General features: G+C 40.1%; 1 protein-coding gene across 3 annotated transcripts in view; it reads left to right on the forward strand.

Annotated features, from left to right (window-relative positions):
• UST (uronyl 2-sulfotransferase) overlaps nt 1–14,125 on the forward strand; it is a 161,790-nt gene that overhangs the window by 81,743 nt on the left and 65,922 nt on the right. For all 3 annotated transcript variants that reach the window (XM_074580376.1, XM_074580375.1, XM_074580377.1), the window contains exon 4: nt 3,387–3,466. In XM_074580376.1, the coding sequence (XP_074436477.1) occupies nt 3,387–3,466 (80 nt within the window). The remainder of the gene's footprint in view (nt 1–3,386; nt 3,467–14,125) is intronic.

Raw genomic sequence — 14,125 nt, forward strand, 5'->3', positions numbered from 1 at the left:
AGCATTTAGGCTAAAAACTCCTTCCAGTTAATTGGAGTTTGTGGCAGAGGGGTGGAATTGACAGCAAATGTGTGTTGACCACACCACAGAGGTCTTTGCAAGTGCTTCCTGTGGTTTAGCATCTCTGCGGACTCCTGCCGTGCGGTGTGCATGCTCCCTTCTGCTGGGGGAGCACAGAGCACCCAGTGCTTTTGGTTCGCTTTTGCCCAGCAGTCGAGCTGCGCTGATGAGGCTGGGCCGTGCCGTGGGCTCTGCTGGAGGATGTGAGCACAGGGCACGGCGTGCCACCACCTGCCTCTGCCCACACACTCATCGTGTCCTGGCACTTCCCTCCCCCTGGGTCCTTGTTCAGCAGCAGTATCTCTGGTGCGATTTACTTAATTCCTCTGCTCGCTTTTACTCTCTGCCTGCCCTCTACACTAACCATCTTATACGAAAACAAAACAAAACAAAAAAACACACTAGAGACCTTACTCTTCTGGGAGACATTGGAAGATTTTTCTTTGCTTTGCTTTTTTTTTTCTGTAACATCCTCTTAAAAGGAAGAGCGGATCACTAGGTATTCCTGAGCAACACGTTTGGTTTGTTAGACTGAAATCAGTTCAGCACAGTGGGATCAGAGAGGCCCAAGAGAAATATGGCCACAATTTGCATGTGGCCATAAGCCATTACAGTTATTTATTTTTCCCTCCTGACATCTGCATGTTGTTTCTGTTGAGCTTTGCTTACCCTTTTGGCTGGGTTTTTGAAAGAATGTTTTTTGCTTGTTTGTTCATATGCACATTGCAGCTTTATCCACATCTGCTTACATGTCCAGTGGATCATTAAGCATCTAGATATGAAGGTACTTTAAGTCAAAACAAAATTCTCCATCTCCTTTGGAGTAAGCTATTATCATAGCTCAAGAGACTGAGTTTGGTAGCAAGAGATTTTAAAAAAAAAAAAAAAAAAAAAAAAAAGCCGGGAGCCAGATGCTGTCCTGCTCCCTGTGCATCTTTCCAGACTCCCTTTGCTCCTGAGGCAGACGTGCCTCCGCTAGTCCAGCAGCAGGTCGACACCAGCCTGACACTGACATGGAGCGAAGCGCAATGGGAAACACAGGGGTGGTGGTGTGTGAACCCACCCGGCACTAGCAAATTGGTACCAACCCCAGGGGTCGTACTTTGTAACACTGACATATGCAGCCCCCTGCCCATGTTTATCTAGCGGTATTGGATTAAAGCTGCCTGTCTTTTTGAACTTCGTGGGATTACTTTGTATGGGTATACTATCTTTACATCTCCATATTTATACTCTAATGATGGTATTTCGTTTATTCTAAAATGGAATTACAGTGGTGACAGCAGTGGCATGAATCAAGTTTTTATCCCGTATCAGTAACTTCCTTCTGCCATCTTCCTTCCGTCATTTATGCAGCTAAAGTAACGCAGGTAAAATGCCAATATATCATAAAGCTTCATACAGTTCTGAGAAATTCACTTCTCCTGTAACTTCTAACAAAAATAGAAGCCAATTGAGACATTGGATACCCAGCCTCTAGAGTATCCCTTTGTTTCATACTGCAAGGTGAATTAATATAATTTTTTGGCAGAGTTACTGGTCCTGTAGAAATGTCAGCTTGGTTTGCGAGGAAAGCCTTTGTCTCTTCAGAGCATTAACAAACAATACTCAATTACTTTGTGCCAATTATTGCAAAGTTTTCTGGGCTTTCTAATTCTGGTCTGGGCAAGCTCTGCTCTTCAGGTTTATTAATTTCTTGCTCATAGCATTTATATTGTACTGAAGGAGCTATATGAAGACCTGTTTGTACTTGAATCAAACAGTCCAGAGTCCAGATATGACTAATTAAAGCAGGGGGGCTATTCCCTTCCGCTGCTTTTTTCTTTTTTTCTACTTTTTACACACACCTCTGTTTTCTCTTGTTTCTCTTTTCCTTTCATATTGTCTTTCTTTTGGTGGTCTCCTCTTCTTTTTGTTCCGTTCCCTTGGGTTTACAGCCTTTCTCAGACCTAGTATACCTTGATATACAAGGTCTGTACCTACTATGCCTTCATGTACTCAGACTAGTTTGACAGGAAAAGGCCCGTCCTGAGGTGATGGACAAACTGAACTGTCTGCTTCAGTGCTCATCGTACATGTATGCGTATAAAAGTGTTAAGTGTTGAAGGCAGAGCAAAAGTAGGGAAAAGCGCATTAGTGTGTGCACTTCTGTATTTGGTCCTGGAAGTTAAAGTGCATATGAACAAACAGCTTGTGTTGTCTGAAAGAAGGCAGGTTATGTGTCCTAGTTAAAAATGGAGAATGAAAGATGGATGAGAAGCAGTACAATGTGACACACAGTGTAAAAAACCATGGCAAAATATCAGTATATCAAAACTGGGATATAGAAGGAAAAAAACTGACAATTGCTGTCCCTTAAATGTAGTTCAATATTTGTTATGTCATAGACATGATTTTCTGCCATGCTTTTGGGGCTTTTAGTGCCTCATACCTATAATTTCAAATGCATTTGTGTTCAGTGTCCATTATATAGCCTGCATTTGAGCACAGAACAGAAAATCTGAAAATAAATCTTAGGAAATTAATAGTAAGGAGGCAAAATATGCGAGGATGTCTCGACTCTCTAGCATGATGCTCCACTAGACATTTTCAGTTTCCTCTAGATCATAGCTAGAGCTCAGTTTACACAGCATTGATATTATATCTGTGGTGTGCGGTCTTCAATATATGCTGGTTATATTATTCCATTTTAATGATCTGAAAATTTAAATAATTTCTTTTTTTAAAAAAAATTAAAATGTTGTGAACATGCCTGAACTAGAACTTAGCCTCATCTTTCTAAAAGTTCCCGTTTAATTTGTACTCTTAATTTGCTATAATAGTAAAAGGAACAGCAAGTGCTGATTTCTGTATTGAAACAGATGAATCCATCAGTGTTTCGGCAACGTTGGTGGGTTTTATTGTTACATGAAAATGGTCATTGGCTCAGCTCTCACTTTCTGTGACAGTTTCAGGCGTTTTCCATTTTGGCATTCTGGTGAATAGAGCCAGTGTCTTCAGAGGGCAGCTGCCACTTGCAAAGCTCTGGTGCAGATTTAGGCAGGGTTTAGATTTTTCCTTTAGTTTACGCCTTTCCTTAAACTGATACTCCCTTTTGGATAAGCTGCATAATAGCAGGATGGTGTCGGCAGCTTAACCTCTCTTGCTTGGACGTGATGTAGTAGCCGTGCTATCTTGATGACAGTGTTCGGGAGGGATAGTGGGGAAGGAGTTCCTGAGTAATTCACACTTGAAAATTACATCATCATATGTTGTTTGAGAGTTAGATTTGTCTCAAAACATGCATTGATGTAACATGGAAAATTTGATTTGTTAATTCTTTTTAGATGGAATTGATTAAAAACATAAGCACTGCGGAGCAGCCCTATTTATTCACTAGACATGTTCATTTCCTCAACTTCTCAAGGTAAGGCATTTTTTCAGTTAAAAGTCTTTTGCATTGATTTCTATTAATTGTAATACATAAACCATTTTCGCCTCCTTTTTTACGTATAAACAATATGATGTACTCTTTTTTCCCCCCCTCCTTTCTGGCGCTGGAAGTCGCATTCAGAAGTTGAGGGTTTTTTTTTTCCTGCGCTCTCTTTGCTACAGAATAGTTCTGTACAGCATGTTTGTGAAAAGCCAGGATGTTATTGCATGCCTTTACCTCCGAGATGATCTTGATTTACAATGTTTCCAGCCGACATGCATGAGATGGTAATTTGGGTCTTCAAACTGTGCACTGATGTTTTAAAAGTGGCAGCACACTGTTGTGAATGTTTCATCTCTGTGTAGCCAGATACTCATACAAGACTGAAAACTCCACTGAGTTCATTAATTTGGTACCTGGAATGACCCTTCGCCAATTTAACCAATTTAATTTTGTTCTGACAAAATAGTTCCAGTTCCACAAGATAGGGAAGTATTTATGAACCATGGCAGAGAGATTATGCTCTGTATCATGGGAGTGCAGTCCCTTCTGGCAGCAATTTAAAAGCATGCAGCAAGACTTTAGAGACATTTATAGTATGGAATGTGAAGAAAATTGAATTCGGATGAAACTTCTGAGGAATTTTTGGAAGGATGCGAATGAGTGATGCCAGTGAGCATTTAGCCAGGACACAGAGGTTGAAGCTGACTGCAGATGGTTATTGCCCAGGCTGTAAATTTAATTTGGAAATGATACTGGGGAATCATGCCATCTGTGCCACTAGGTTGGACTTCGCACATTTAGATAGAACAAATTTGTAAAGTGTGAGTTTTCTGCAGATCTTTGCAAGATCTTGCCTAACTTCACAGCATTTTCTTTACATGGTAATGTTCAACGCATGTCCTTTGAATGTATGGCTTCAGGCGTGGGTAGAAAGTGTAGTAAGAAATTACACAATTGGAGGGAGGCAGGGGCTGTTGTTTTGGTTTGGTTTTTTAGAAAATAAAACATTTTGAGCAATTGGAAATTCACTTGCTATATAACTTAACTATGGGCATGATTTTGTTACGTGAAAACAGCAGGCGTTAAAGAAAATTTTGATCTGTGTTCTCTATTCTGATTACATGAGAGTTCCATTTCTAATGTATTATTTTTAAAGAATAAAACTCATTAGAATAGGACTTCACATATTTCATAAATGATCTCTTCTCTCTGCTGAAATGCAAGATAAAACAAGTAGCAACTCCTGACAGTCAAAGAGATGTTTCTTATTTAAATTGATTTTTCAGAGGTGGTACACAACGTTAGGTAAATGAGAAAAAGGTGAACATGGTAACCTCTTCCTCCTCCCAAGATCCCATTTTCTATACATACGGTTTATCCTTGACACATACGTAACACCTTTCTTCTGTAGTGTATCCTTGAGATAAAATCTCCCTACATTTTTCTTCCAATACAAATTTGTGAAAATATATAAAAATTATATAAGATGTATAAAAGTATTTGCAGCTTCCTTTTTGGCTGTTTCTTGCAAACACGAAAAATTTATTTTTTGATTTATTGAAGGACGCTTGGTTTAACTAGTAGCTGTAGAGTAGTGAATAGGCCGATGAGTCTTTTAAAGAGAGACACCATTGAAGTGCATCAACATTGCTTACTATTGGTTTAGCATTTCCTAGTGTTTTCTGATAAATAAAACGTTTTTGAGAGTTTGTCTTTTGTTTCAAAATTTATTGGCGGTGTTATGACTGACAGTGAAGTACCATGTTGAATATTTTCTCTGTTCCTTAATTCTAGGGTGATTTTTTTAAAAACTGAATTTCATTGGGAACTGGAGTGTCAAGTACCTGATTTTGCAGAAATTTCAAGAGTGTGATTTAAATACACATTATAAATATTACAATATTGTGAAAGCATTTTAGTTTTGCTTGATTTTTTTTTTTTTTGCAACTGTTCCTTTGTAGACCATCTCTAGATGATTAGCTGAACTCAAATTGTGTATGGAATACGGTTCTTCTCATTTGCCCCAGCTTTTCTGCCAACTCCACATAAAAGTCATGTTATACCCCAGAAACTAAAAGAATGAGGGTCAAAGTATCGATGCGGTGTTTCCTGGCTGACAGCTGAAGACTTTAGACAGCAGCTCACCGTGAGCAGCCAGCACGGTGGGGTGCAGGATGGATGCACAGGGATGGGTAGGAGACAGCCGACTCCTGGCCGCAGGCTTAGGGCAGCTTCAGATCTGTGAAAGGCTCAAAAAACAGCTTGAAGATTGAAGTACCCTGCTTTGGTGAAACCCCTTGCTTCTTCCCAAGGAAAGGGATGAGGTTTTCTACATGCCATTGTAGCAGCGCTGTTACTGGAAATCATGAATTTTTGCAAGGGCAGCTATCCTGGGCATTATTAGTCCAGTGACCAAACTTGCTTCTCGTTTGGCGTTTTATACCTTTTGAAACCAAGCTTTTGTTTGCAGGAAGGGATAAGGAAGGCTTTATTCTCCTTCCTCCTGCATGTATCGAGCTGGCAGACAGGTAGGAGATAGAAGGCATGTTATCTTTGCTGCCCTTTTGGTAAGCTCGAAGGTCACCGTTGGGAAAAAAGGAGTCTCTTCCACTTGCCTGGCACTTCTCTGCTTGAGGGCTTTCAAGATCTGTAGGGATTGCATTAAGCCGTTTAAAGCATATCACCAAGGTACTAGGGAAACAGAGAAAATGTAAGCAGAGTCATGCAAAATGTGAGTCTGCTTTGCTTTTGCTTATTGGTACTTCTCAGCTTCCCAAACAGTAGTAAGAAAAATAAACTTGACTGTTGTTTAACATCACTGATGTGAATAGCCGCAAGGACAAATCACTTGGATTTTTACCCTTTGCACCCCGCACCTGCTTATAAACCTGTCAGCACTTAAAGCTCTCTGATGATTCAGAAAAGCATCACGGGATTTACTTATGATGGTTTCCAACTGAAAAAAAAGGGGCTATATCTTCTTTCCAGAAGAAATCTCTAGTGGAAGTGAGCTAAGCCTTCAGTGGTGAATTTGAGCTCATGCATGTTTCTGAGGCACCATTAGTTTTGCTGAACAAAGTTCTGAAAACTTGAAAACCTCATCCTGACCTCAGTGCTTGCCAGGGACATTTTCCCCTCATTTTTGAACAGTGTTTTGGGAGTGCCTGCTGGTTCAGCTGAGTAAATGAATCCTCATTTTACTCTCCTACATCTTTATCTTTTAGTTCAGTACCATCTTTTCTCAATCCAAAGTAGTGCAAAGAGGTAGACAAAAAGGCAAATCTTAAAAGGATGCATTAAATCTTCTCTGAATTTTTACAGACGTAAATCTAATTAATTGCAGCTTCAAAGAGAAGATAAAAAACTAAGTTTCTCGCTCTTCTTTGATGTGAGTGAATTTCTACATAGCGCTTGTCACAGGAGAAGCTTTTGTTTCCAGTGGTTTGCAGGTTCTATTCCCAGTCTCTCCAGTGCAGCTAGGGCTAGCTTTAGGAGATGGCCCAGTGCGTTGGGAGGGTGGCTACTCCATCCAGTTCATCTTGGGACTGTTTCTTGTGGTGCTGTTTATTGAATTCTGCTTTACTTGTGGGTGGGGCTTTTCATTATGACTCTGGGGTCATTGTCCTGCTCATTTCATCCGAAATGCTGGACTGACCTCTCCATACCTGGCTTTCTATCTGCTGCTGCTGTCTCCAAACACCTTTCACTCTTCCAGCAGGTGTTTTCCTCATCCATTTAATAACTCTGTGACTCTTCTCTGAAATTTCTCCAGTAGCTCCATAGTCTTTATTAAGTGGAAGCATCAAAACTGTACTCTGGACCTGGATCAGCTTCACTAATGCTTTATATGGTAGACTAAAACCCCACTTTGTAGTCACCATGCAAAAGCTGTGGTTGCGCCAGAGCAATCTGGGCTTCCAGGGCAAATTGTTTTTCCAGTGTCTTTCCTAGATCCTTTCCTAGTCGCTGTTTACCAGGCTGCCATTTCCCATTCTGTAGGAAAGGCCTTTATTCCTTATTCTTAAGTGTATTAACCAAGGGGAAAGAAATGAGTGACATGAAGTGTGCAAAATTACCAGCTGCTGTCCTGCTGCAGTGGATGTCGTGAAGCAGAAAATACTTTGAATAAAAAAAGGAAATCTCACTTGATATGTATGTGTTTTCTCAGAACGCTGAGATCTGTTGTCCTATGTTAAAAAAAAGAAAAAGCAACTTTTTTCTCACATGCCCAAGGAGCTCTAGAAGTTGTCAATCATAACTGCACTGTGGTCTGTAGCACACGGGGCAGAGGCACCCACCTCCACTTGTGCAGAACTCAGGAATTCAGGAGTTTGCCTCCACGCAGGGATGTGCGCCCGAAAAGGGCGCATTGCAGGACCAGGATGACAGCTATCATTTACCTCTGTCATATTCCATTTACTTTTCAAAGTCAATGTGCATGTATTTAAAAAGATTTGTAGGAGCCATTAAATTAGGAAAAATACGGATAAATTTTTTTGTCTCTTTCTGAATTGAAGTTTATATATTAATGTTGGTGGGAAAAGCATCCAAAATGTTAATCAGAAGTAAATATTAAAGAATGTCTCTACTCTAAACAGCTAAAGGATTACATGCTGATACATTTGCTGAGACTGCAAGTCTTGTTGGTAGGTCCAAGCAGTACAGTGAATAACCTGCAGAGAGACAAAAAGCTATTTCAGGGTAGCTGCAGGTTTTTTGCTGTGTTTCATCATATATGCCACTTGTCATCTATTTATTTAGCCTGAGAAAAAATGAAGCAGGAAGAAGCTTCACGTTCATGGAAAAGCCCCACTTGACCTCCTAGTAATCTACTGCTGAATTAAGTGACTGTAACGTTCTTTGGGCAGCTACTCAAGATGCTCAGCGTGTGCTCCAAGTGTCAAAGGTTTCAGAGAGGCAGAAAGAATGTTTGCAGGAACGCGCTGGGGGTGGTGGGGCCATGGGTTTGGGTCAGGATGAGTCAGGGATGGGGAGAATTGTGCAACTCCTGTTTTGGACACAGGAAGGCGGCTTTCCTCCCTCCCCAAACTGTTCTCTTCAGAGCATGCACTCGTGGACACCAGTTTGGGCAGAGCAGAAAGCTTGGTCACTCCCTTCTGTCTTGGGGTAAAAGAATGTTACTGGGGAATGCGTAAAAGCCTAAAGATGCGCCTGTGTCAGTGACTGGTAAGTGGCTTTTGCTTGTTTAAAGGCTGGCTGATTAGGTCAGGGTAAATTCATACGAGGGAGAAGCATTAAAAAGACCACCCAGAGAGAGAAACAGGCTCTTTCATGTCTCACTGGAGCCATGAATTCTTTCATTTCTGCAGTAGTCATAGGCCACTGGGGAATGATCTCCTTTAAAATTTCCTATGATGTGGTAAGGAGATGCAGAGATAAAGCATGGACTCAATTTAATCTTACATTTTAATTAGCCCTTATAATTCAGTTCATTATATCTTATTTGTTTGAAGCCAGGATGAATTATCACCCAGCATTAGCATGTGAGGAGTCGCGGTGCTGTCGGGCTGCTGCCCTCTTCTTCCTTGCAGCTGCAGTTTAATATCTGCGGTGTGTATTTAGGATGTGCTCGAGGGGAGGGGACAACGCTTTCCTTTTAGCATAATTTTCTAAGGAAGTAAGACTCGTACAGCAGCTCCAGCTGTTCCGTGTGTCTTTCCAGTTTCCTCTCACACCTAACTCCTAAATAATTTCTGAACCTGTGGGCCAGTTTCAAACCAAATTTGGAAGGCTGGTAGGAGACCCGGAGGCAACCACAGTGCTGCAGGTACATCTGCTGAGGAGAAAGCCAAGCAAAACAGAGCTGCTGGACCTTCTGCTGGGCCACAGCCAGCAGCCACCTCCCTGTGCCCTGCTTGGGTGCCAGCCCCAGCTCTGCCACGTTCCTCCTGCTTGGTGCATTGAGGGATGTGGGAGGACAGGTTTTGGGGGAGGAGGGAAAGGTATGTTGGGTCTTCTGCTTGGGAAGGTCCTTGCCTTTAGTCCCTGGAATCAACAGAAGAAATATTTCTGGTTTTCTGTTATTCATTAGCAGAGTTAATGTGTAAAGTTCTTGTTTTTCTTGAAAAATGTTTTTGGTAGACAGTCTGTATCAGCATTACTGATTTTTATTTTTTTTTAATATTACTTTTTTTAAACAGACACAATGGCCAACATTAGCTAATAAAAATAAGTAAATCGGGCTGCGATAGCAGCAGACAGTGTCACATGCTGTAGTGCTGATCAGTTTGGACGCTTTCCTTCAACTCTGATCTGAATTCTGATTTACGGGTAGCAGTAAATCACATGCTTTATGAAGGCAGAGATAGACAGAGATTCAGTCTGGATAAGCCCAAAACTAAACTTAGTTTCTGAATATTGTTCAGGGCTTTTTGTTACTTCTCAGTTTTGTGTTTTTTCTGATCCAGAAGCAGCTCTAAAAATTACAGTTTAACACAGTACTTTGACATTACAGCATTCCCTGTTCTTAGGCTCTGTAAAATGTGTCCAACAAACAAAAAGGAGGTAAATCTTTAATTCACCTAAATCTAAGGTGAATAAGCTGCATATTTGAAAGCAGAAGCACATTCTGTGCTGACAGTATGGTGTTTGAAAGCCATGCATGTTAGCTTGTTGATCGTTTGTAAGGGTTGCATGATAAATTTGCAATTTTTTATGGAAAATAAATATCTTCTTTTACCATGACTTAACCTATGTATGCGTCTTTGGTCCATTGACTTGGAAATAGAATTTCACTTTTAATTTTTTTTATAGACTGGTAAGAGGTCGGTAAAACCAGGGTGATTCCGTGATGCTGTTTTTATTGACTTAAAACACAGTCATGGGATATTTGTCACAACACTCAGATTTATTAATAACTTGAGCATTCTTGGTTCTCCCTTTCTCTGGAACAAATAATACCACACAGAGTGTAGATGTTTTGCAGGACGTGCCTATTATGTGTTTTAACCGTGCTCCACTAGCTTTTGAAAATAGTGTGCTGGGCAAATGCGTGGAGCTGGGATAACAAGATGCTGAATGCCCATGACCCTTTGAATGCAGAGTCAAGTGTACTTTGTATGGCAGTGGCTCAGTCGTCGCGCACTGATTCTATACAGCTCAGCTGTGGGAGGGATTGGGCTCTTTGAATGCCTTCTTGAATCAACGTCTTGAAACAATGATCACAGCCTCAGATTATCTACTAAAGTAGTTTCATGTTGTGGATTTTTTCTCCTTAAAAAAAACCAAAAAAACAAACCCTACACACCTAGGAAATGTCATTGAAAATATGGTAACAAGAAAATTATTACGTTCTGGGTAAGCTCTTAAAAGTAGGGAAATGTCAGCTAAACTTATGTGCACGGCCTTAACACTGTGTCTTTATGTGTGTTCATTATAATCTATATTTTTTGCTAACACATCATGAAACACTTTCTACCATCATGTGAGGTCTGCCTTGTAAAGTACACATTTCATGAATGGCCACATGGTGCTGTAATCCCTCCTACATCTTTTTTCCTTTTTTATACTACATTTTTTTAATGATGTGAGTGTGTAATGATGTTTTTTAACTGTGACTTGAGGAAAGGCTAAGCACAAATCTAACGTGCAGTTTGACCTTTGTATGGTCTAAGGATTTTTTTCGCGTTTATTTTTGTAGAAAACATTGCTCTATGGTGATTTTTTCCACAGTTTTTAAGATTATCTTATTTAAAATCTATTTCTCAAGATTTCCCACGTTCTTTGCATGATAAACTTTTTAGCTTTCATTCAGCTGGTAATACGATATTCTCAGAATGGACATCATTGATTGAAATTTAATTACTGAAGATGGGATCAGGCATAACACCTAAATTATCCTATTTTTACTGTTGTTTGGTTTCTGTGCACACGTTCACACTGTAGATTATGTTACCAGTTCAGGAATAACTTAATTTAAGAAAGGTGTTGATTACTCCAAAAGAGTCCAGAAGAGAATAAAGAGAATGATCAGAGATATAAAAAATTGACCTGTGGGGAAAGACTGAAAGGGCAGAGAAAAGAAAAAAAATAGAGAAGACTGGGAAAGGGGGGATTGTGATAACACTTTAGAATTTTATATTAAAAGGTTCTGCAGAGATAAAGGGACTATATGGCTCTTTATGAGTAACGGTAGCAGAAGTGGTGGTCTTAAATTGCATTAACAGAGTTCTAGATCAGATATTTAGGAAAAGGCTTGAAAAACAAAGGCAATGAAACAACAGAATAGATTATACTTGAGTATTTTGGAGCTGGTAGTTGCAATTGCGTAGCTGATCCTGCCTTCAGGCAAAAAGATGGATTGTGGCAGTCCCAAGTCATTTCTTGTCTTTCTCACCCTTGTGTAATGCACAATACAGACTATTTAGGTTTGAACCCAAAACCTTCATCTTTCAAGAAGGAAATTTTAAGTCTTGATTCCAAATCACCAGTAATGGAGCATTTGCTGCCTTTGGCAAATTCTTCCAATACTGCATTGTTCTCTCGGGTTGTAAATAGTGACAAATAGTGAGATTTTTCTGAGAAATCCAATTGACTCCTTTTCCTTGGAACTCAAAGTACATTTTTGCCCACTATGTAAAGATTCCTTCTATCAATTTTTTTTCCCTATGTAAATTCTAATTTGTAATTTCTTACACGCTGTGGTGTAGTCACCTCTCGGTCTTCTCTGTGTTTTTTTTCCCTTCTCATTTTCTTTTCAAGCTGAAGATTTTCAGCTTCTTGACATTTTTCCATTGCAAGGCATTTGTCTTCATCCTTGTGACTCTGCAGCGAACTTTGTGCGTGCTTTGCTTAAAATGGACTCTCTTCGTGGTCACATCAGTGCTGTGACGGGTGTTTGCTCTTCTCTGCTCCTGCTTCTCGGCAAAAAGGGAAACTAGGGCTATTCTGGCCTGTAAGGTCTCACACGCTGCTGATAATCTGTAGAGGCGTGCAAGCCCTTGCCAGATGTTGTGGTTTAGGCAACAGGATACCTCAAACCAGGACACCAGAACTGCTCCTTCCCTGTGAGCATCCTCTGCTTTTGGTTCTAGATGCGTTGGGGTTTATTTGCCGTGCTGCAGTGCATGATGTTTGCTTCTGCCTGTCTTGCCCTGTGGCTCAAGTGGCTCCCTATCAGCAAACCGCTCCTTGCATTATTCTCACCTTTTGCAACTTTGTTATCTGAAAATGTTATCGGTAGTTTTGCACTTATCTTCTGAATCACGCATTATCGTGTACGTTCAAAGCCTCAAGCATGATGATATCCACAGTTCCCTCTATTTCGTGGTGATTACGTAGAATTTCACACCTGCGACAGGGCAGCCATATTTTCACTTTCAGTTACATTGATTTTTATATTCTATACATTTTATACATGATATATACCACCAAGTTACCGTGATTTTTTTATTATACCGAATTTACTGTATTTTGTTTTCCTTACGGCCATTTCTAGCATTATCTTGAGTAGCTCTCTGTGACAGCCATTTGCATAGGGCAGCTGGAATCATTTGTGACACTCTTGATAAATGTATTCGTAAAAGAAGTTGAATATGCAGTACCGAGTGCACTGCAACATCCTTTGCATTATAACTTTCCTAAGAAGTCGAGCCCCAAGACTTTATGTGAGCATAACTATCTCAGACAAATCTGTGGTCTCATCCAATTTTGATGATATATCTTTTCTACATACCATGTTTGTTGATGTAATACTTTCCAAAGAACTGTATCAGCTGTTCTGCTATTGCTGGGAATTTATTGTAATCATTTGTAATTAGTTTTTCTGCTCCTCTACATAATGTGCAACATTTGCATCTCTGAATTATAATGAAATGTTAATCAGAGGTCCAGAGAGATCCTGAGCCAGACATTTGGGAAGTCTTGAATACAAGGTATCTGGAATTAAGTGATTTTTAAATAATGCAGAGTTTGACTATAGCTGCTGTGGAGACTTAATGTTTTCTCTCTTACTTGTTTCTAGCTGTAACTTTGCATTACATAAATGAAAATGCAATTAGTATTTCCTTCTCAAGTGTTGTCTTTACTTGGGTTGGGCAACACAGACCCAGGCAGGATTTGTATCAGCGTTGGTGCTGTTCATTATGAATTTATATATTAAACTACTTTGATATCCTCAGCATAATGAAAGGCGTAGGAAAAAAAAACCCTCATTGTTTAGCATGCGTGAATGTAAAAAGCTGACAGAAATACAACATTATATCCTCTAGGATATTTACAGGATAGTGAAATAGAGAAATAGAAGGCTTTCTAGTGTAATCTTTTAGCTATTCACTGGTCTGAGGCAGTTTACTAAGCAATTCCCAGAGGACTCAGTTGTGACTTTTACAATGACATTACCCAGACACATCACTTCAGAAGCTGAAATTTTTACTATTGAAATCACAGCTCCAGAAAGGGTAATTAACGAGTGGAGTGTTGCCAGTTTGCACTATTTTACTGTTAACCTTGAGCCACTGGGAATTTTGGATCCCCGCACACGTGTCCCATTCAAGGCCAGGCCAGCCGAAGGTGCAGTTTTGAAACGAAAAGATTTGTCTAATTCCAAAGAAAAGCTTGAAAACGTGGCCACAGCATAGAATGAAGGCGCAAAAGCTGTAAGCAAGGCACTACAGACAATAGGAAGAAGAT

The sequence above is a fragment of the Larus michahellis genome, chromosome 3 (genome assembly GCF_964199755.1).
Source record: "Larus michahellis chromosome 3, bLarMic1.1, whole genome shotgun sequence".
NCBI lineage: Eukaryota > Metazoa > Chordata > Aves > Charadriiformes > Laridae > Larus > Larus michahellis.